Source organism: Tenrec ecaudatus, chromosome 12 (genome assembly GCF_050624435.1).
Source record: "Tenrec ecaudatus isolate mTenEca1 chromosome 12, mTenEca1.hap1, whole genome shotgun sequence".
Taxonomy (NCBI): Eukaryota; Metazoa; Chordata; class Mammalia; order Afrosoricida; family Tenrecidae; genus Tenrec; species Tenrec ecaudatus.
The window spans coordinates 128,857,803-128,881,844 of NC_134541.1; the positions used below are offsets into that span (position 1 = coordinate 128,857,803).

The 24,042-nt window shown below is 52.9% G+C and overlaps 1 protein-coding gene across 9 annotated transcripts in view; it reads right to left on the reverse strand.

Moving 5' to 3' along the window:
* CUX1 (cut like homeobox 1) overlaps positions 1–24,042 on the reverse strand; it is a 382,248-nt gene that overhangs the window by 137,162 nt on the left and 221,044 nt on the right. For all 9 annotated transcript variants that reach the window (XM_075564912.1, XM_075564911.1, XM_075564909.1 and 6 more), the window contains exons 4-5: positions 18,261–18,339; positions 764–901 (exon numbers count right to left, since the gene is read on the reverse strand). In XM_075564912.1, the coding sequence (XP_075421027.1) occupies positions 764–901; positions 18,261–18,339 (217 nt within the window). The remainder of the gene's footprint in view (positions 1–763; positions 902–18,260; positions 18,340–24,042) is intronic.

Consider the following 24,042-nt stretch of genomic DNA (forward strand, 5'->3'; position numbering starts at 1 on the left):
TCCTCAAAGCCCAGAGGGGGTTTGCAAGACCTTCACTGGCTACTTAGGAGATCCCCAAGAGGCAGATGGTGTGAAAGGCCACTTGGAAGGAAGGGGCAGTTGGCCAAGTGGCCTGCCTCCCTTGGCATCTCCTTCCCCATGCCCCTCCCCCTCTGCATACACAAGCAGGCTCTGCTTGTCCCAGGAGCTGCTGGAGAAGCTCAGGCTGTCACTTTGGGTGGGGGAGAGGGGGGTGGTGGTGAATGTCAGAAGGCTTTCTTTTCCCTGCCCTGCCGGGAAGAGCCAGGCGCCCTCTGCCCTGACGGCCGCGCTCTCATTAGAAGTCAGTAACGCAGAAGCGGCTCTGACAAGGAAATTGCAGTGCGTAAGCCTGAGATGCGTCCCGGGCCCTGGCAGAGGGGCAGTGGTGATTAAGTGGCTTACTGTATGTGACCCTCTGATCCTGCGCTGGCTGGCTGACAGGTGTTGCCCCGAGGCAGCGCACCCGGGCCCTGAAAGACACAGCTGAGCATGTGATGACACAGGAAGTGTCTAACAAGGATCCCATCATCCCGTCGTAAAACCCAACCCAGTAGAGTTGCTGGGAGGGGGGAAGGGCGGGACATTATTACCACCTCGCTTTAACGACCCTGAGGATTCCTGCCCCACCCTGCCTGGATGACGTCTGCTACCATTAGAGCCAGTCCCAACAGTGCGGGACAGGCAATTCAAAGAGAGGAGAGAAAAGCCGAGTCAAGCCAAGCACGGTCGGTCTTCCACGCACCTTGGTTCTTCACTTCGGCAAACTCCTTGTTGTACTCCTCCAGAGTCTCCCTGAGCTTCAGGTTCTCCGTCTCAATATCATGCAGGCGCTGCACCTTGAGCTGGAGCTGCTGCCCGAGGTCCAGAGCCGGCACGGGGTCTGCGAGACACAAGACGACGCGTCACCCCTCAAACCAGGCGAACGGGTACGCGCTGGCTCAGGTTCCGAGGCACCCCGGAAGCCAGCCGCCCCCCCTTCCCTGGCAGACCAGCCTCTGGAGGCCCCTCTGTGGCGGCTCTGTCCGGACGTGAGCATCCAGACAGGGCAGGGAAGGCTGTGGGAAGCCACGGGCTCAGGGTGAAACTCTAGTGGCATCTCATCCTTTGATTAGGTCCGAGGAGGGCCGCATCTGGCGGAGGGGATGGAAGGCGCCCTGGGCTTAGCACCCCTAGCACTGCCCCTGGATGACAAGGTGGCAGGGAGACAGTGCCCGGGAACTTAAGGTGCCCTGTGGATTTTCCCCCAGGTGGAACTCTGAGGGTGTTCCATAGGCCATGAACCACTCCCGGGGTCTTTTCTCCTGAGAGCCTCTCAATGCTTCTGCAAAGAAAGACACGGGCCGGCGTTGTTTTCCAGGGAGGACAGTAAAAGTTGGAGAAGCCGCGGAACTTTCTCAGGATCACCAGGTCAGCTAGTAGCCAGAGTGAATGTCAATCCCGAGTCTGTCAGCTCCACACGGCCAGAAGACGACCTGGTGGGCTGGGGGAACCGACCCGCGGGCTGTAAGAGGCTGCCCCTCTTTAGGAACACGAACCCCTTTCACCCTCAGCCTCCGTTAATGACGAGAGATGCACATAAGAAGAGTCTGGGGGAGGTCTGTGGGGTCGGCCTTTATTTAACGGGAAGCTTAGTAGGTGCCGCTGCAGCCGCTGCACGCGTGATTCTAACATAGTGGGTGGCCCAATGACCAGGACAGTATCTGGGTCAGTTACGTGAAGTTGGTAGGCCAAGTCAGGAGGTTCTGATGGAACGGTGGTTATGCTGGCTGGAAATGTCCAGGTCTGATGTTGGGACCCACCAGCCGTTCCGTGGGAGAAAGAGGAGGCTTTTTACTTCCAGGAAGAGTCTCAGAATCCCAAATGTCCAGTTGTACCTCTCCTATACAGTCGCTGCGGTGAATGGAGTTGACTCAATGGCAGGGAGTGAGTGCTGGGCTGCCTGCTCCCATAAAGATTCAGGGTCTCGGAAACCCCAAGGGGCTGCTCTGCCGTGACCCCTAGGGAACTGACTCGCTGGCAGTGGCTTGGTGGCCAATGCAATGGAGTCATTTACACCCTCGGATTCATTTACCGAAAAGCTGGCTTTCACGGGCACTGAAGAGACTGCAGCCATGGAATTTCCTATACAGATAGTCCCTGGGCCACGAACGCTTATCGTGGGGTCTGCCTGATGTTCGTCCCAGAGTTGTGAACTGACTCCCTAAAGCCTAGCGTCTTGACATTCTGCTGCACACGCGCAATGGTCCATAATCACAAATGGATTCTATGACCCTTAAAGAAAGGCACCTCAGAGAACTATGGTTACGACAATATTACTGTGCTGACGAGGGCTCAGTGCATATAGAAGTGCTTCTTCAATGCTTTCTATGCATATAGAGGCGGGCAGTACACACAGCATTAAGTACTAGAAGAAATATTTAACTTAACATCTAGGTGCGCCGACTTATGAGCAAATTCAACTGAAAGGAAGCGTCAGGATGGAGTGCCTTTGGAAGTAACCCAGGAACTGCCGGCACTTCCCAAACCAAACGCGCTGCTATCAAGTCCATTCCGACTCAGAGCACGACCCTACAGGACAGGGTGGAACTGCCTTTGTGGGTTTCTGAGACAATGGGAGTAGAAAGCCTCATCTTTCTCCCTCGGGGCAGCTGGTGGTTTCAAACCGCGGACCTTGTGGTTGGCAGCCCAACTTGTGTCATCTACTACACCACCAAGGTTTCTCTTAGCGGCCCAAATACCTTTGCCTTCACCACAAATTCTGCACAAAATAGAGACGTGAAATTTTCTTGCAAGGGCTTGGTTCTTCAGTCCTGCCCACTCCCCACCTCCCTACTACCGCAAAGTCATTATCATCCCCTTGCTGGGCACCAGTAAGCCATTTCCTTTTGGAATTCTCAGGTTCTACTGGGGTAGAAGAATACTTAAGTCCATGAGGCTTGGAAAAGATTACTGCACATATTTCTGCCCTGGGCGCCAGCGTCACTTGTGGAATGACTGCAAAGATTTAGTCTCCCTAGTGGAATGCTAAACACACCGGCCAAGGACAGAGGATCAACAAGGGTATATATCCAAGCTCTCGCTTACTTTTCAAATAGTGGAGCCGTCCATTTGTCAGACCACCCTTGGTTCCTGGAGCGTAGGGCTGAGTCCCAGCAGGCCTGCGCCTGGTGCTAACTACCAGTCAGGTGCTCCAGAATGCCGATGTCCTCTCAGAGTTTACCAAAGGCAGCCCTGGGCTGTGCTGAGCACAGGTCAGCAACCACGCTGTCCACCATGCAAGATACCCCTGCCAGCTGGGCACTCGTCATCCTGTTCTGGTCGGTGGCTTTTCATGCTTAGCTGAGCCAGGGTTAAAATGAACTTAGCTCGGAGTTCACTGCCATCAAGTTGCGTCCGACTCATGGTGCCCCTGCAGGACAAGGTAGAACCGGTCCTGTGGGTTTCTGCGGCTGTAACTCTTTAACGAGAGGAGAAAGCCTCTTTCTCCCCATGAGCAGCTGGTGGTTTCAAACTGCTGACCTTTCGATTAGTAGCCTAACTCGTAACCCATTATACTACCAGGGCTCCTCTGGTCCTGGGAGAGGGGGTAGGGGAGTGGAGAGGAGGAGGAGGGGGATGAGGACGTTCTGGGTATGGTGTGTGTACGTTTCTCAGTTTTGCAAGTTCGGTATTTTCCCCAGGGTCTTTTCTGCTTCCTATCCTGCCAAAGGCCTGACGGACAGGACAGTCCAGCACGGAGCCCCTTCCTGGGACCTGATGCAGAGGTGGGTGAAGGAGAGGTAAGGAGAACTAAGAATTGCTGCCCCGTATATCCCTCTACTAACCGCTGTTCACGGAGGCGGCCAACACCGGAGCCTGGGAAAACGACATTTTTCACAGCATTAAGCTAGTACATTGCCCCCCAGCCCTCCATGGACAACTATTCCAGTCTGTTCCTCTTTAGAAAACTAGCTTCCCCCTTGTTCCAGTCAGCAAGGAACTTGGTGAATAGTATGTGTATACTAAATGATGTGCAAACGATCGAGTGAATAGCGACTTAGACCTTCAGACACATTTCCAATCCTCACAAAGCATTATATTGTAAATGAAAATTCTGGCAATCTCATAATTATTCATTATGGCATTTATATTTAATTTAACATGATTAAAGGTTAATGCCTAAGTAGCAAAACTGGTCGCAGAATAAAGAACGAACTGAATGTTCAAACAACTCTGTGCATTAAACTTCAAACTTTACTGCAGTGTGGCTGAACGACAAACGCCCACAGCATTTGAGTACTGTTTTGGGATATGTAAAAGGCATTGCCAAAGTACCTCTTAGGCTTAATTTTTATTACTTGTATTAAAGGAACAGCTAATTACCACATGACAATATAATGACTCTAGCATGTTTGGGCTAGCGACCAAAACAATGAATTTTGGTATGCCAAACCCCAACCTGCATGTTAATCTAGGAAAACCATAGCTTTTTGTCTCGTTAATGATTTCCAATGCCATTTAAACCCCACACAAGCATTGTTAGGTTTTATTCTGAACGTCACAAGCCTCGGATCTCAGCAGCTCAATTAGGGACTTGTCTGAGGGAGGCAGGCGGACACGCCCGGACGTAAAACAGGAACACGCAAAATCCTGGAACCCCGTCTTCCCGGATCCAGCAAGCCTTACTGCCAGTCGCCCGCCCAGCGCCTGCGAGCTTGCCCAGTGCTTTAGTCCTCAGAGGGCTGATGCCTATACACGCTCTCTGAGGTTAAACAGCCCAGGACGCAAAGAACACAATTATCAACCAACATCCACAATACTGCCACCTCCGTCTATCCGGGACCTCTTCCTAAACGCCCGGAACATTAGCTCATCAATCCCAGCCACTGCGCTCGGAGGTTGCGCCGGGCCCTCTTCAGTGAGCTGGGGCAGGGTGTCTCACACAGGGGCAGAGGGAGGCCACAAGTCAGCCACAGAAACAGTACGCACGATTCTGATGAAGATGTCTGCTGCTAAATTACACTGTCGTCACAAGTGCTCACTTACCAAGCATTTCCTCAGCATCTACCTGGAGAAGGCCCCAGGTTAGGCAACTGGGGCGAACAAACCACAGAGCCAGCAGGAAGCAACCTCATCAGAAAGCAAAGCAAAGCAAAACAAGACACCCAAACTCTCACTGCCACCGAGTCAATTCTACCTCGCAGCAGCCCTATGCAACTGTCCCTGTAGGTTTCTAAGGCCTTAGCTCTTCACAGGAATAGAGAGCCTCATCTTTCTCCTGTGTACCGGCTCATGGGTTTGAACTGCCCAACTTGAGGTTACCAGCTCCGTGCATACCCCACCAGTCTCACGACAGACATAAAATATACACCGATATTGAGATAAAGCAAGACAGGCCATGATAGAGAGGTGAGGACCACTCGCAAGTAGAGAAACTGGGAAAAGTACCTAGAAATACAGGCCGGCACACCTGCAGGCATGTACTTGAACAGTTGGCTCCCTTAAAAACCAAACTGCTCTGGTGGCATAGTGGTTACACATTGGGCTATACCAACTGCAGGTTCCACAGCTTGAAACCACCAGCTGCTCCTCAGGACAAAGCTGGGACTGTAGAGGGTGACCGTCTCAGAAACCACAGGGGCAGTTTTACCCTGTCCCATAGGATCACTGTGAGTCGGCAGTGATTCGATGGTGGGGCATTTTGAGCCATGGTCACCTAGCTTTTTCACAGCACGGGGAACAGGTGACCCCAGCAGAGCACAGCCCACTGGGCTGCCGATGCTGACCTAGAGAGTTGAAGAGGGCAAGGCAGCTGGTTGCAGAGAGCTGGTGAGGAGGGGGCCCTGGAGAGAAAGAGGGGTGATCTGGAATCTGTCATCAAAAGCGGCGGTGCGTACGCACCAGGTGAAACTCCACAAGGCTCTCTTGGGGCTTTTCAGCCAAGTAATTCCCAGCAATCACAGAGGGCTGCAAGAACGCTCTACGACCAGTCGGGACATTTAGCACAGACATTGGAAGGGCCACGCCAGACTGGAGGACGAAACTGGGCCTAAAGTAACAGGTTATCCTAGATTCATTTAGTCAAAAAAGGATTAAAAGCTGATCTGCAAGCAATTGAACTGCCTGCTCAAACGAATGTCAACACACTTAAAACCACATCGAGACACTTAGTATTCTGAGTGTCCAACACACAACACAAAGTTAATTAGCCAAAGGAGAAGGGAAACCCAACCGATGAGCAGGGGAGAAAATAGTTAACAGAAACAGATCCAGGGATGAAAAGAGATACTGGAATTAGCAGACAATGACGAAAACAGCTGTTCCAAGCACGCTCAAGGATTTACAGCCAAGCAGGAATAAAGTTAAGGGGAGACTAGAAGATGTAGGAGAGAATCAAACGGAAACTCAAAGGGGAAGCTACAGGTGTGACCCCAATGATCTCAAGGGAAAAAGTTCACTAGATTGCCTTGACCAGCAGAGTAGACACTGCAGAATACTAATAAGAACAGGTCAGTGAGCTTGAAGACACAGTCATGGAAATGGTCTAAAAGGAAGGAAAGAAAAAAGAAAACCCAGGAACCACACTCTCTGTCACTTGTAAAACATCACCAAGCAGTCTAGTATACGTACAAACGAGGTGGAAGTATTTGAAGAAATAATGGCCAGGAAACTCCCAGGTTTTTTGGGAAAAAGAAAACTATAAAGAACGGTATCCAGAATAAAGAATTAGTGAACCAATAATAGGGGAAATCACTCACTAACCTGGAACCACCTTCCTCCATCTGAAATGGACGGGCACGTAATCAGGATGCATGCTCATCATCTCTGATGAATGTTGGAAATAGGCTCTGGGAGAGGAACAAAGCTAGAGATCCCATGGTGGATTTTGGTAGACCAGCTTCATCACAAACACTCTTTTTCAACAATACACCCGGCAGCTGACAACGTCAGTGGGCAGAGATGATGGAGATGGTCAGTAACATCACCCCAGACAAGGCAAGGGTCACCAGGTAATAGACGCTCCCATACGCCTGGATATTCAGTTCAGGCTGAAGCCGAAGAAGATGACCTTGACCAGGCTCATGTCTAATGACCCCAAACTGGAAATCTACCTGTTTAGCAATGAAAAGAAACCACCAAGACCAGCACCAATATGGAAGAATCCCCAAACACAAACGTGGGTGAAAGGAAACAGACACCCCAGAGTACATGCTAATTGGATTCTATTTATTGAAAGCTCTAGAAAACTCTGTTTCCATACAACTCAGTGCTGGCTGGGGCAATGTTGAAAGTGATAGAAGTGTGCTAGATCTTCATCACAAAGGTGCTCATGCCAGACTGCCCCTAAGAGGGGTTCGCTCTACTACGAGAAAATACATCTCAATAAAGCTGACTTAAAAATAGTATGTTGGTGACCGCAAAAAGGAGTCGGATGCACTGCTTGTTTTTTTTAATTGAAGTCCTCATTCTTCATCTCATCCTTTAAATCCCATTTTTAGGAAGTGAGCTACGTGTGAGTGGCGTGGGAAAGACGTGACTTTCACATCCTACCGAGACTGTACGCGTGTGACGGCCGGTTGCAAAGTACTGGTACGAAGGGCACGTGGATTTCGCAAGCAAACGTGTTTCGACATCTCTCTGTGATCAGCGGATGGTTGCGGACAAGTTCTCTGTGTGAGACGCTTGTCTCCGTCCCTTTAGGATTACCTTAGAAAAGGTCCAACTGCGACAGTGGCTTCTCCAGGGACCCACTGAGCCAGTTCAAGCCAAAGCAGCCGAGTTTGCTCAAGTCATGGAAACTGGCTTTTTGGAAATCCAGAGCGGCAATCTTGATAAGAGTTTCTCACAGGACACAGGGGACCATGGGGGCTTATTAAGAAGAGGTTTCATGAAACTAGAAAACCACACTACTGAGGAATAGGCCAGGGAGGCTGTGCGGGGTCGGCCCTGAGTCTCTCACTGGGAAGCCTTACCGATTCAGGCTACGGCCCTGATCTTGTCTGCTCAGACTTCCCTGCTCCCCCAACGCAAACCTCAAAAGATACCAATGAAAAGGAACTCAGTTTGAGTCCCTAGTGGAAGCCCAAAGCGTCATTCTGATGTGGTGCCAATGACTCACAGTGACCCTATCAGACAGACTCGAACTGGCCCTGTGGGTTTCCAAGACTAACTGTTTTCAGGAGTAGAAAGCCTTACCTTTCTCCCGAGGAGCCGCTGGTGGTCTCAAACCGTGTCATTGGCTGTACAACGGACAACCCACTGTGCCACCAGGACTCCCCGGTCCAAAGGAGAGCACAGGACTCTTTTCAGGCGAGGGGCTGCAAGCACTGCCTTCAGAAGTCGTAGACGGAGAAGATGGGGAGAAGCAAGCACTTCCCTTGCCATCCTTCCGGTTAACGCAGGTGCCTGGGATGGTGCAGCGGTGCTCCGCGACTATCCCTGTACATCACCGATGAGCAAACGGACAAGTCGGGAGATTCTGGGGGTGCACATTCAAATGTCTGTCCTGTCACCGTGACTCACTCCTCCCCCTATGAAGTTAGATGAGGTGGCCCGATGCTGCTGCTGCCACCAGGCCACTGTCACACTGTGAGCTGGTCTAAGCAACTGGCTGGGTGGTGAGACCATATACATCCCCGGGGGGGCGGTGGGGAGTGGGGTGGCGGTGGTTGGGTGGAGGGGCTTTGGAGGGAAAACACTTGCTCTTTTTTGGTCACCCAGGGAGAGAAGCCCATGGCAAAGGACGGAAATGAAGACAGGGCAAAGGACTGTCAAACAGAGGGTCCCCAGGGCCTCCAACAGCTAGCACTCTGGCAGAGAGAGAAGGAGAGTGCAAAAATCTGAAGGGAGGGTGGGGGAGCGAGGAAGAGGAGGGGGAGGGGGAGTCGTGTAAATAAATAGGTAAAGAAGTGCCGCCAAGAGGCCGAATCTCGTCTGGAAGGTGCTTTGCCGTGATGGGAGTTGAGAAGTGGGCCAGGAGCTGGAAGCCAGGCGGATCGCCTGAGCGTTCATTTTCTCCATGAAGTATGTGGGCATGCTGGAAATGGGGCAGAAAGTAGGCACGGACCAGGACACGGAGGGCCATGAAATGAGGCTAGTTCGGGGCGCTTGACTTCAAGCAACTGAGCTTACCCTGGCCCTCCGCAGGGTGCTGACTATGGAAGAAGGCCAAGGGTCTTGGTGTGGGGGAGCTGCAGGAGGAGTGGGGAAGACGGGGGGGGGGGGGGGGGGAGAGGGGGGGACAAGAAAGTGGGAGGTGACTTCTTCATGTACCCTGAGGTCTGAGCACCAGCTTAATGGGTCCGTGTGGGCAGAGTGCTCCGCGGGCGACAGTGCTGTCCCCTGCCGTCAGCCAGAGGATGAGCGCACCCCTCCTGAAATGACATCACGGCGCAGCAGACGCTGCTTTTCGCCAGGGCACTCTAGGCTAATGTAATCATACGATTACATAATTAACCCAGCTGTCTCATTAAGAAAATCAACTGGAATTCAGGGCATAATTAGTCATACTGCAATTAGCATGCTGATGAGCAACTGATGAAAAGCTGTCTCGATACTGAGCATGCCAGGACCACCCCAGCTCTGGCAGAGAGGGGAGGCGGCGACACACCTCTCCACACACGCAGGCCCAGGGGGAGCCCCACGTCACCGGGCAGGCCAGGAGCACTCGCACTCGCACAGCGTCTGGGGATGGGAGGAGGAACCGAGGCCGAGCCCTGAGATCGCGGAAGGCATGACCCAAAAGCTGACCCCCATCTGCCTGCCTCCCACCCCCCCCACCTTTCTCTCAGATGTTGAGGGCTAATTCCTTAACCTGTACACGGCGACAGCGGAGAGGCTCGAAGTGCACGGTGGTATCGCAAGGAGCGGGGAGGTGCAAAGGCGACTCCCTGTGGAGGTTCCCCAGGTCTGGGTGGCCTGCGCAGGTCCAGTGCCAGGCAGGAGCGGCTGGAGGCAGGATGGCACTGAGGCTGCTGCCCTGTCTTCTTTCTGTCCCGGCTGGGTGCCCGTGGCTGATACTCCCACGTGAGTGAAGATGTTTTATGAAAGGCAAACTGAACGTTTCTAAAGGGGGATCCCCAGGTGTCAGGCTGCTGAAGTTAGAGCGTGTTCTCTGGAGGGGCCATGGGGACTGGTCTGGTGTGCCAACACCATGGAGGCCTAAAATACCCGGACTGGAGTTGCTGTCCGGGATCAGGCTGGGGTGGCCACGTTTCTATAGCTTTCGGAAAGTGCTACCAGATGGCACAGCAATTGAAATCTTGGCGATCAGAAACTGGGCCATTCGTACATTTGCTGAAGGTTTCAGCACTGTTGTCAGAAGTCTTACTACACACACCTCAAAACAAACACAACTGCTACTGAATGCATTCTGACTCTCAGTGACCCCATAGGACAGAGTGGAACTGCCCCTGTGGGTTTCCTTTGGACGTGTTGTTAGGGGAGACCAGTCCCTGGAGAAGGACATCACGTTTGGGAAGGTAGAGCGGCAGCAAACCAGGAAGAACCTCAAGGAGACAGACTGACACGGTGGCTGCAAGCTCAAGTTCTTATGCTGCAGTCTAAGAACAATCCACTGTGAGGGTGGCACAGGACCGGACGTGTTTCGTTCTGTTTTGCATAAAGTCACTACGGGGCAGTCGACTCGGGGGCACCTAACCACAATCACGAATGTTGACGGAGCAGCCAGCCTCATCTTTCTCCCATCGAGAGACTGGATTTGAACTGCTGGCTTTACGATGGCAGCTCAGCCCGCCACCCAGCCAGGCGCGTTCATCTGTCGCTACACTGGACCCTCACCTGAAACGAGGGTAACAGCCATGAAGACCACCCCTATGGAGGAACATTAAAAAGCCGTTCTTGTGCTTTCCTCTCCGGATTTGAAATGCCAAGATGAAGGGCTGTCCATCAGGGAGGCTTCTCTGAACCCAAGCAGAACCTTCCCGGGAACGCCTCGGAGCAGGGCGCTCTGCAAACAGAAGGACCCTCCTCTGCCAACGACTCTTCACTGCAAGCCAGTTAGCCTACGGCTCAGACTCAGAAGCAGTGAGTCCTAGCCGGGTTTCGTGAGCCAATGAATATTTCATATGGCTGCTCATGCGCTTCCTAAGATTTCAGGCTTAAAATAAACTCTTCCAGCCACTGCCTTTGTGGCCGAGGCGCTTGTGCCTGTAGGACTTAAACCAACATCTTAGCCCGGAGTGCACGGTGCTCCCGACAGCGGGGGCTCCGGGGTGGGGTGGGGTGGGATGGGGGCTCTTACTAGGAGCTCTGCATCTAGTCTCGGCAGAGACGCTGGCAGCGCCACCCACGTGGCCTCACTCCCAAGGACTTGTGTAGATGGCCTCACTGAGGGGGCGGGGAAGTCGCACATGGTCCGCACAAATTTAAGAGGTCTATCCCACAGGTACTAATTTGACTGCTGCTTACGTGCTTATCTGTAACTATACTAAGAAGGGCTGGTCAGAAATTAAAGATTCTTAAAAAAAAAAAAAAAAACAACGACAACACAAAAACTCCTGCAAAGGATCAAGAAACAAGAGCAGATCACCTACACAAGGTGAACCCCCGACCGGCCACTGGGTTCGGAACGCAGCCCAATTCCAGTTATGCCTGAGTCTTTAGTTTAGGAAGTTCATCCCAGAATACTCCTGGCTCTCTGGCAAGCTCACGCTCCGGGGCTGAGACAGCTGCTGCTTGTTTTGTTACCGAGCCTCTGTTCACCTGCTGAATTACAGAAGCCCCTCGAAGATGGTGGTGACTCCTCCCATCACTCGATGTGGACCACCTGAGGGCAGGCGAGGGCTGACTCACATCTGTATCTGGAACAGGGTCTGATGCAAGTGGGCGCTATCTGAAGTGCTGGAGAACACGTCGCCCCCCCCCCCCTATTTTATTGAGGGAGCTTACATTGCTTACTACAATCCATGTCTCAATTGTATCTGACATATTTGTACATATGTTGCCATCATTCTTTTCTAAACAATTACTTTCTATTGAGCCCTTGGTATCAGCTCCTCTTTTCCTCCCCTCTATTGCCCCACCCCGTGGCTTCTTGATAGACTATAAATTATTTTCACATCTCACACCAACCAGTCTCCCTTCCCCCATGGTTTCCATTGCTCTTCCTCCGGGAGGGGTGTGTGAACATCATTATGATCAGTTCCCCCTTTCTACCCTATCCCCACCCTTCTGGTATGGTTATTTGCATTCCTGCTCCTGGGTTGTATGTGTCGTGAGCTCTTACCTCTTCTCTACACCTGAGAACAACTTCTTAACCAGCACACCTGGCATCTTTTCTCACACACCTGGGTCTTCGTTGTTGCTAGACACTGACCTCTGCTCTCACCCACAGACCAGAGTCGGATGCAGAAGGATACCGGCCTCCTGGGTAGGGGCCCGTTACCATGGAGAAGCTCCGTCTGGGGATGGGGAGTGTGTGTGAGGAGGGGTCATGACCCTGGCTGGGAAGAGCCACGATGCTTGCCTTCCAGTGGGCATATTCACTAACAGTCTCATGCACGGACAGCTCAGAAAAGATGCATGGAAAGCTTAGAAACACACATTTGCATCTTTAAGACAATTCCCATCGCTCAACTGTAGGAATTTTGCTGTGAAATCCAGCCAGGATCAAGTGGACAGGTGCGGCCCCTACACTGAGGATGATGGATGGGGACATTTCTGTACTTGTGGCCCTGCAGGTAAAAACACCTCTGATTTTGACAATAAACGCAAAAGCCAGCTTCAATCGGAGTTAGCAGTTAGAGCTGACCATGGAGCAGGAGACTAAGTCTCCCAATTTTTGCTTGTCTTCCTTTGAACTCTGTGAACGAGATGGAACTATGCGAACAAGAATGCTGGGCCGGCGAGGCCGAGGCCAATGCAGGGCTGACGGGACTGTGACACGGACCTGTGGCTCATCGCCTCCCTCTCCAGCCAGCCAAGTCCCTCCTGCTTCCTAAGTACAGCTGCTCTCTGTCCATTTCTCCCCATCACCAGAGAACAGGCGACCCTGTCTGTCCGCCCCTGCCATGGACCCAGGTGCCCCCTGCTGTCCACACAGGCAGCATGGCCACTTGCATGCCTGAAGGAGGTGTCGCTGCTCCTGAACATCCAGAAACGCTTCTCTGGTTTAGACTCAAGTGCAGGATCTTTTACGTGACCTGGGTGGCGGGTGGATCCGCGCCCGTTACTCAGCAGCCTACGATGGGCCGCACAGCCTCTGAGGGATGGGGGGCTCTGGGTTGGAGCCTGCTATGGCTCTTCTTCTCGGCTTGTTCACTGCGCTCCCCTGGCCTTGTGCTGCCACCTCAACCTGGGACCTTCACCCAGGCTGCTATCTGCCACCTGGTGGCACAGTGGTTATGCCCCGGGCAGCGAACTACAAGGTGTGTTTGAAGCCACCAGCCACCCTGAGGGAGCAAGACGGGCCTTCTACTCTCGCAGAGTTAGTTTCGGGAACTTACAGGATCAGGGCCGAAGGGCAGCTGTGAGTCGGAATCGATTCAATAGCAGAGAGATTGGTTTTTGGGGGGAGGGGAGTTTCTTCGCTTTACACCGTTTCAGCTTACGGCAGCATTCAGAGGAAGGCTTTACTCTTGGAGCGAGAGCGTTGAGTCCACGTCCTCACGTGAAGGATGCTTTGGAAGGAGAAGTAGCAGGGTTTGGGGGGTCTGGTTCGTGGGATGGAGACGAGGGTGACCAGAGTCACTTGCAGTGCGAAAGGGGAGGGCCCACGGGAAGGGAGGCCATGTTTGGTGCAGGGCATATAAAGTCTGGAAGGCGAGCAGGACAGCTGTTCAGACAATCGCCGGTGCTGGACACCAAGTCCTGGCAATGGGAACAGCAGGCCTAGGACGCTGGCGGCTGGCCTGGCGAACACAGAATGCTAAGAGCCATATAGATGCCTATGCAGGCATGTAAATCTTTAAAGAGCGACACCAGGGCGAAATGAGAGCTCGGAGAGCTGTTAACCTGCTACAATGCCATGAAAGATACATTCTGCTCTCCTGCAATTTAGGCGGGGAGGATGCTCCGGAGTGCACTCCCACAAAGACGCAGCGTGTCAATCTCCCGAGCAGGGATCAATGGCGACCGGGGAAGGCCAGCCCCAGACCCAGCAAAGAGCACTCAGGGAGGGGCCCGTTTGGCCTCTTCCTTGATTTACTCACGCCGCAAATATTTATTAAGCTCCTGGTAGGTGGCAGGTCCTGAGTCAGATCCCAGGGAAACCATTAGGGACAAGCTCACACTGTCCCAGGGTCTGTCTGGCTGGATGCGAACAGAGATGCTACCAAATGGTTAACACAGGAGGGAAAGTACGGGGCCTGGGCGCTGCACCTCAGTCAGATGCGGGGAGGCAGGGGTCCCCAAGGGCCTCACCAGAAGCCATGTTCAGCCCACTTTTATCTGGGGCACACTCCGCAGGGATCAGCTGGGAAGGGCCTGGTGGCGAGCTAAGAGGTGATCTCCCTGTAGCTTGGAGGGTGAATGAGGCCGGCCGGCTCCCAGGCAGGCACACTGCAAGCCAGGAAGCTGGGTTGTGGGTTGCGGCCAGCCTGTATACACAAGCTCAGCGGCCAGAAGTACAGAACAAAAGGTGGGAAGGGAGGACACAAAAACCCAAACAGGCCCCAAACCAACTCCATGACACCCCCTCGAGTAGGGTAGAACTGCCCCTGTGGGTTTCTGAGGGTGTAAGCCTTGAAGGGAGCAGCCAGCCTCATCTTTGTCCTGAGGGCTGGCTGCTGGTTTCCAACGGTTAACCTTATGGTGAGCAGCTCAACAGGGAACCTACTCCATCACCAGGACCCTTCAGCACAGAGTCCAGTGGGTGGGACTGAGAAACACTCCGGAGTAGCTTGGCCAGAGTTTGGCAACCACATGCGCTGGTGTGAATGGCGGCGGCCTGTGAGGTGAAGCCAGGCAGAGCTTCTACTGGACTCGGTGCCTGGCCGGCATCCAAGGTACCCTGGTGACACAGCAGGTTAATGATGATGGACTACTAACCGCGGCGTCAGTGGTTCAAACCGAGTCACAAGAGAAAGATGAAGTTGGTGCTCCCATCAAAACGGATCGCCTTGGAAAGTGTGCGCCACTGTGCTGCCCTGTCCTCTAGGGCCATTGTGTCGGCAGCGACTCGTGGGCGGTGGGCCTGATGTGGGTGGTCAACTTTCCCCAGTTATACCATGGGGGCAGTTAGCTCTGCAGGCTGATGGAAGGTGGGAGTGGGAATGTGTGTGTCTCGCAAAGCTTTTAGAGTTACTATTGCGAGCCTGGGGAGAAAGATGAGGTGCTCGGTCTAGGGACACCCCCAGAGGCAGTTCTGCCCTGTCCTAGGGGACTGCTAGGAGTTGATACCGACTCGCTGGCAGGGAGTGTATCAGTAGTGTGACCCTTCACGAGCTGGCTCCGGGGTGACAGACTCACACAGCCACCCAACACAGCAGACCTGCGGCAGGCCAGGCCCTGCGGAGAGAGCAGGAAAGCCAGGAGTCCAGTCCTCAAGGAGCTTCCGCTCCAGTGGGCCCAAGAAACACCCAACAACTACGCGTGTAAGTAAACCCCATCTCAGGAAGGGCGGGATGGGGCGTGGGGGCTGGTCTCCGAGGTTGAGGGCGGGCTGGCTGGCAGGGCACGCACTCAGCTGAGACACCAGCTTCCCTGTTCCCCCAAGTGCCCTCCATTTGCTTCAGACACCCTGAGCAGCTGTTCCTCTCAACTGGAAGCACCTTCCACCTCCTGTGGAGGTTTCTGGGCCCGACTGGGTTGATGGCTAAAGTACACAGGCAGTTAGGGTACCATGGCTGGCCCCCCTCGGGCGGCTGTTAGTACATGAGGCACTATGGACCTGGGCCCTTCCCGTCAGCCTCGACTCAAGGATGACTTCATCGGATCCCTCATCAGGCTACCGGCGTCCAGCAGACCCCAGCAAGCCCACTTCTCAGGCAACTCAGTCAGGCCAGCCTCTCCCTGCCCAAATGGAAGGCGGACTAGGGAGGCGGGGAAATGGTGGCGACAGTCTCAGGTGGACCTTATTTGACTCTCAGCATTATGGGAAACCATCCCCAGGGGCCTTCACCCTCTGAAGCATAGGACGGTTACGTCCATTCTCCAGCCCCCGTCGTGGACGTGCTGGGCTGCTAACCTCCAGGGCAGCAGCTGGAAACCACCAGCGGCTCCTCAGGAGGAAGACGGGCTCTCTCCTGCTGGGGAGACAGGGTCTCAGAAACCAACCAGAGGCAGCTGCCCTGCGCTGTAGGTCGCTGCGAGTCGGACAGCATATCAACGTGGGGATCCTGTGGCTGGGAACACGACAAAGGGACCAGCCCGGGTGGGAACCAGACATCTATGCTAGGGCACAACCAGGTAACTGTCACAACACACGTGCACAAGGCCTGCTTAAGGAGCAGCCGTGTGTGTGTGTGTGTGTGTGTGAGTGAGTGAGTGAAAAAGGGTCTCTTCATGTTTTATGGGCAATTAGAAGGGAAGGTAATTGCGGCAAAGGGAGCAGGATGACTTGCCGCAGTGGCAGGCCCATTCAGAAACTTCCCCGGGGGGGAAAACCAGGGAGAAAGCCAACTGCTGACTTAAGGGGGAGGGAGGGGGAAGGCCCCCCTTGTCTCTGGCAAAGACAAAAGCATCCGGCCCCTTCTGACAACAGCACTGCCATGGACAGGGACAGGCCGAGGTCTTGTCCGGAAACCAGTCCCTTTTGGGGGGCTGGCTGTCATTGTCCACGAAGGACAGCGCCCTCCTGAGTGGGAGGTACTACCTGAAAAAGAAGAGGTCAGCTTTGGACCTAGAGCCTTCTACTCTCCCAAGGCCAGGCTGCACTTTCCCTGCAAACTCTTTCCCGCCAAGTCACTGTGGGTCTAGCACAGTTCAGGGAAAAGGAAAGAAGAGTTCAGTGGCTACATTATGCACAAGAGGGGTCACCTGCCCCCCCCCTCCAAGATGCCAGGCACTCGAGGACCCCCTACCCACCCCGGGCCTGGGGGGATCAATTTTCTGGGCAGGAGTCCCCTCGTGAGCCTCAGTCTTCAGGGATCCCCAGCAGACACAAACTCTACAGACAATCCAAAGGCCACAACTAGGAACTCAGAGCTGGACGAGCCAGCACTGAGCGGTGACACAGGGACACCCAAGGTGAGGGTCAACACCACCCAGACCTTCTTGGAGGAGGACTCATATCGAGTTTGCTTCTGAAAAGGGTGGTAACAGCAGGGAGGGCTCCGAAAGGGCCATCAGAAGAAGACAAACCCTGCATCAGAGTAGGAAGAAAACCATCTCCCGCCCCCTTCCATCCCACAGATGAGGAAGCCCAGGCCTAGAGAGGAACAGAGAATGTGAACGAGGCCTCACCAGCAGCCCCTTGGCAGGAGACCTCGGACCCCGGCCCTCCTCATGCGAAGTACTGGCCCAGCGAGAGGACAGCGGGGCCCATGGGGGACGGCAGAGAATCAGAAGACAAGGGCCGGTTCAGGAGTCTTGTTTCTGTTTTGCTTTGCTAAAGCGGCCCTGGAAATGCCAACGCTGGATAGAGGAAGCCCCATGAGGGTAGCAAATGCAGCGGGTGGAGCTGGAGGGCGGTGGGAATTCTGTTTCCAGGTTGACAGAGCCCTAAGGATCCCCGCTGGCTCTCAGGCCGGAGCTTCTCCAGGGTTGAGCCTGGGAAAGGGGAACGTCCCCAACAGGACCGAGACCCCTGGGCTCAAACACTCTCCACCTTGACGCACTTTTCTAAAACAAAGAAGCAGGAGTCAGCTTCACGCCGTGTCTACCAAGCGTCCCTTGAACTTGAAACCTTTCAGTTCATTTAAACGACGAAGCCGCCCACCCACATACTTAGCTGTAGCTAAGGAGCCCACCAGTGGTCCTATAAAAGCCCTGGACGGGTGGGGGTGGAGGTGAGGGTGGGGGTGGGGGTGTCTCCTCAGATGGCTGGGGCAGGGAGGCACTCCAGGGCACCCATCAGAACCATCCCGGAGCGTGGGCACAGAGGACGTCTGCACCGCCTACACGGCTGCTCATTTCTGCTCGGCGATGCAGGCTGCATCTTAAACCCCACATCAAGGTAGTCCCACGGATTTGGGTTTCTGTATTCACCAAGGCAACAGTTTGAGATTACAGGGTGACTTTAGCACATGCGTCCTACTTCCATTTCTCGCCAAAGCCCAGGTTTGGGAGGATTTGTGTTTCCAGAACCGACCAGCTCTCCAGGCACAAGCCCCATGGGGACCACGAGTGCACGGGCTTACCTGGGACATCAATCAATCTCTTGTAGACGTTCAAGAAGGCTGCTTCGGCCTCTTTGCTCCTTTTACTCAGCGCATCAATCTGGAAGGGAGTGGAAAAGAGAACAAAGAAACGGAGAGCTCAACCTTTGTCAAGAAGTCTGTTAAAAATCATCGCCCGTCCCGCCAGTTCCCACAGCAAATGCAAGTCTGGTGTCTTGGTGCAGGGGCCCAGCAGCCAAGCCTTCAGCCTATTACAGGAGAGGCTTGCCAGCAGCACGCAGAGCAGCGCTGAGATGAAGCCGCTCGAAAACACTGGCACGTGACCAAGAGTCTTCTGGCCCAGTTGAGGGGCAAGGGCACCGAGAGAAAGGAGCCTTGGTGGGCGCTTCCTGGTCTTGTCACCTCTTCTGTGAGCCTTTACCAAGAGTGAGATGTGAGGGTCCCTAGATGGCTCCGGTGCCTTAGTGCTGGCCAAGAGTTTAGAGATTAGAACCTGTCCAGGCACCTCAGAAGTAAGGCCTGGCAACCTTCACAGAGACACATGCGTGCGGGTGCACACACACACTATTCTGTTTTCTTCTCTTTGGACCCTTACGTATCCACCTGAGTTGCCACACGTGATCCCTACACGCACTCTAAAGCCCCAGAGTGGAAGGGTCACTGGTCGTGGACACATGGGCTCTGCAGATGTCTGCTGTGGTGGAGACCAAGGATACACGTGGAGGAACCATGGTCACAGACTCAGAAAGGTTAAGGGGGCCAGTGGAGAAGGATAGGCACCCTTCCGGACAATGGGAGCCATGGGGACAGAGGGAGACTGGGGATCATGAGGGGCATGAGTAAGAAGGCAAGACGGATGGGAGGGGCAGGAAGGAGGGAGGGTGTTCAGAAGGGATTGCCCTTGTGAAGTTGAACAATGAGAGGGCAGGGCCTCAGGCACTGAACAGAAGAGGCTCCAGAGAGACTGAATCAAGCTCAATCTGTGGGAGGCACAGAGGAACAAGAAGGCTGAGCCCAGCACCCAAGTTTCTAGCTTGGTCAACGGGCACATCTCTGTGATGGTGGCCGGCAAACGTCTGTTTCGTGAATGAACCCAGTTGGGCTAGTTCCCCCCAACGGCCGCCACCACCCACGGAGACACCCAGTCACAAGAGAAAGGTGAGGCCTCAGTTTCCAAGACACAGACCCAGGGAGCCTTCTGACGGTTGGGCAGACTCACGGCACTACTTAGCTCACATATCATAATCGCTGAGACAACAGATCATTTTTTTCACACCTGAAGCCTGCAAGATTTTACATGCGTCAAGTTCCAATTGGCTCGGGTTAAGGACACTAAATTATATATTTCTTCTGTCCCCTCGTAGAATTATACTCTCTGTCTGCAATGTTATTAAAGAGGCCAAAGGATGTGGTCTAATTACAGGGCCGCTCACGCTGAAGCAGCCAACCATTTGTTAAGACTGGGAGATGACGGCCCAGGACGTGAGGCTCTCCAGGAGTGGGGGCCAAGGGTGGACGCGCGCCCTATCATGAAGAGCTAGTGCAAGGCAAAGAGGGGCAAGGCCACTTCTAACAAGGTCTGTCCCTAAGCTCTTCCTTGAAGGCAGCTGTTTGGAACGCTGGCATCTAGACTGCTTCTTGCGTAAAATCAAGTTGTGATGTAGGTGTTGGAAGGGTCTCTGGATCCACCACACAGACCACATGAATACAACAGCAGGTCTCTGTGAGTGCCTACTTACGTGCAGCCTGGCAACTCATGGGGTTTTGGCTTCTTGGGTCCTGGTTTCATGGGACACCCCCGTGAATTGGCCTACTAATGTGCCCAGTGCTTCTGTCCTGCTCCCTGCACAGGGCCTGCGGTCTTCCACAAGTGCAAGTGGCCACCGTTGCCCTCTGTTCGTCAGGAGCAACAGAGGCAGGAGGAGCGTCAGGAACACAAGGAGAAAATGGAACGTGTGACTAACTCTCTCTGCGAACGGCTGCCTCCCCTTTGTCATCAGAGCAAAACTGGTTGGTGCCTGATTCCCATCTCTGAGCATTTTGGCCCAAGATTCCACAGAAGAATTCTTATCAAAAGAGGGGAAAGTTCTCATGGAATCCAGACTTTCTGGTGCCACAGAGGCTGGGTAAACTCCCCAAACTATTGTCCAGAGACGTTTTAAACGAAAAATGTTCCCCCAGATCTTCTCGAAATCAATGAATGGTTTAGCTTAACAAATAAGGGCTGTCTGTCTTGAGCACTGTGCTCTTTAGGCTCTGTCGATGCTCGATCACTTGACCATGGGCCCTCGAAAGATTAAACAGGAGACTTAGGGAGTGGTAAGTTCATGGTCACGGAGAAGGAATGGCTCAAAAAGGGGGGTGCCATGGGGAGTGTAACTCAACGAATGTAATCAGTGTCAGTGAACCGCAGGTGGAGTTGGTATGTGTTCTCGACGAGAAAATAAGAATTTTTAAAAGCCACTATTCTTAAGACAAATGCTTCATTTTTAAAACCGATTATTAGTAATTCATGCTGATTTTACAATGAAAAATATCAAAACTAGAAAGAGAGCAATGAAAACTACAATCTGCCACTTGCTGGTAGAAGTCATTTTTTTGGTCTATTTTCCCCTCAAAATATTACTTTTTTCCTCCTAATTTTAAGATATATAGTTGAATGAAACGTCCTCAACAGGCCAATCTGCAGAGACAGGGGCAGCCTGGCCTACGCTGGGTGGAGGGGAAAGGATTGGGGTGAGAGGATGGGAGCTGAAGGGGATGGGGTTTCTTTTGGGGGTGAAGAAAATGTTTTGAAATTAATTATGGTAATGGTTTCACAATCTTGTGAATGCATTATATGCTTTTAAATGGGTGAGTCGTAAAAATAGGAATTATATCTCAATAAAGCTGTTAAAAATAATATATGGTTAAAACCAAACCTTGTGTAAAGTTTTTATTGTGCTTCCTCTCACTAACATATCATAAATCTTTTACTGTATGGCATCCAGGACTTCAGACACGAAGAAAGCACAAGGTCATTAAACAGGACAGAAAGGAAAGACAAGTGGGGTGTTTGAAGATACCCTGAAACTGGCTCTTCACTGGCGAGCACCTAAAGCAAGAGGAAGACATGCCGTCAGAGGCGGAACAGAATTTCAAAGAGCAGCTTGATACAGCAGAGCCTAAGAATAAACTTGCAAAGACCTGGAGTTGGAAAAGTACAAGGCAAGGCAGGTTTGGCATTTCTCAAGCTGGAAGAACGGGGGTGGGGGAGACTAAATACTAAAGTCTGTAGTTTTTACCGTGAATGAGTCTCTGGACAAAAAGGAGCTCTGGTAGCACCGTGGGTTAAGCACTGGGCTGCTAACCACAAGGCCGGCCGGCAGTTCAAGCCCACCTGGCCTCCCTGCAGGAGCACGATGAGGCTTTCTGCCCCGACAAGGATTATACCCTTAACACCCGAGGACACAGTTCTACTCGGTTCTGTAGGATCAAGATGTCTAACAATCAACTCGCCGGCAGTGGATATGGGCAAAAATACTGAATGACACAGGAAACAAAAAGATGGAAGGAATGCCCAGTTACTGTATCAGAAAGAACTGGCCAACTCTCCATCCTTTCAGGAGGTCGCATGTGATCAAGGACGATGACGTGGAAGGATGACGTCCAAGCTGCATGGAAGGCATTGGCAAAAGCAAGGTCCTTGCAGTTGACTGAATACCAGTGGAGACGTGCTAACCAACATCTACGCCAAGCAACGTGGGCGACAGCTATCTGACCCACTGACTGGAAGAGACACATCTTTGTGCCCACTCCAAAGGGCGGCATGATCCAACAGAACGTGCCAATTATCTAACAGTATCAGCCAAAAGGAGGGGTTTGAACAGAACCAGGGAGAACGGGAAGGAAGGCTTGAACCCAGGCAAACTGTTCGGGTGGTACAGTTCGCCATACTGATCCAACCTGTGCACTGACTCAGTCATCCAAGAGACTGGGCTGCTTGGAGAAGGTGGAGGCAACAGGATGAGAGGAAGACTCACTGACCACCTGTGGTACCCAAAGGACACAACCTCGTGCCTTCAAACGAAGAGGATTTGAAGCACTATCGGCAAAGATCTAACCACATAGCCTTCGGTATGGACGACATCTCCGCAGAAAGGTAACAAAGATCCTCCCAACAGGACCGAGAAGCATAATCGTATTGTTTGGATTCACAGACAAAGCCCCGGAAAGCAGCAATGACATGTTGCATCAGGAGGAGCTGCTGGAAGAGGCCTTTCAAAGTGTTACAAAGCAGACGTTACCAATTATCAAAGCCATGGCATTTGCCACCATCTCGTAGGCACACGTGAACAATGGACAGTATATGAGCAAGACCGACGAAGAACTGATTTGGTCCCATTACAGGCCTGGCAAAGAATAGTGAATGGGCTCTACTCTCAGAAGAACCAAGAAGTCTGGTTGGAAGTACAGCTAGATGGTTCAATGGAAGAGCCGATCATGAGACTCTATCTCATGGACTTCGGACATGGTACCAGCAGGGAGCAGTTGCTGGAGAAGGTCATTGTACTCTGTCCAGTATTGGGTCAGCAAAAAGAGAAGCTGACCCTCAGAGACACGGGTGGGCACAGTGGCTGCGAAAACGGGTTGAAACGTGACGACGACTGTGACGCTGGCACAGTACTGGGCACTGTCTTGTTTTGCTGCGGGGGTCACTGTGTGTGGGAAGGGACTCAATGGCACCTAACAAGTACGATCCAAATTTTTGAAAACGTCCTAGTAGTACTATTTCAACTGTACCTTAGCCCCTTATCCCACGTCTGGAGCCAAAACAGAGTTGGAGCTGTGTCTTCGGAAACACTCCCTTGTGCGTGGCTAATCGGATAGAATTTATGTCCAGAAGGCAGGACAGACACCCGACTGACCTCCACACCACAGTCGCACAGAGACAGATGTCTTCAGCCAGCTCAGGATCTGCCTAGAGAGAGGCCCTCACTGCCCGGGTCTTCTGACTCCGAGTTCAAAATGTGACTGTCGCCAGCATGGGGTCTGCATGGAGTCTCTGGTGGTCCACCCAGTACACTTGCGGCCCGTGATTCTGAACCCTTGTCTCCTTGCCTCTCCACAAATATGACACAGTGTAAGCTCAGTCCCCAGGGAGCAGGGCCACGTCAATGAGTTCACTACTTCGTGAAGCCACTGGACAGCACGGATGAGAAGTCCACCTCACGTGGCTGCGTTGCTACAGCATAAAGTCCCTTCCCCAAGTCAGTCTCATGATTTTCACAATTGCCTGGAGACACGTGTTGGTTCTGGGACTTTTGAAGAACCCCTGGTGGTATAGTGATTACGCACTGGACTGCCAACCACAAAGTCAGCGGTTCGAAACTACCAGCTGCTCTGCAGAAGACAGGCATTAATAGTGTTAGCCAAAAAATAAACTCACTGCCATCGAGTCAATACTGACACATAGCGACCCCCAGGGGCACTGAGACCATAAAACTGTTCACAGGAGTAGAAAGCTCAGTCTTTCTCCCATGGAGCCGCTGGCGGTTTTTGAATTGCCGACCATGTGATTGGCAGCCCAGTGCCAGCTGGGCCCCCTGTAGAGTTATAGTCTCAAGTCATCCACAGGGTAGTTCTCCTCTGTCCTACAGGCTCCCTGGGAGTTAGCATCAAATCGATGGCTGTGTGTGTGTGTGTGTGTGTGTGTGTGTGTTTAAATGCAGATGAACTCTTTGGCTCCTCCCATTCAGCCCTCTCGCCCAGGAACACACTGCCCAGTGGGAGTCTAACCCCTCCTCACCTCCTTGGGCGCATC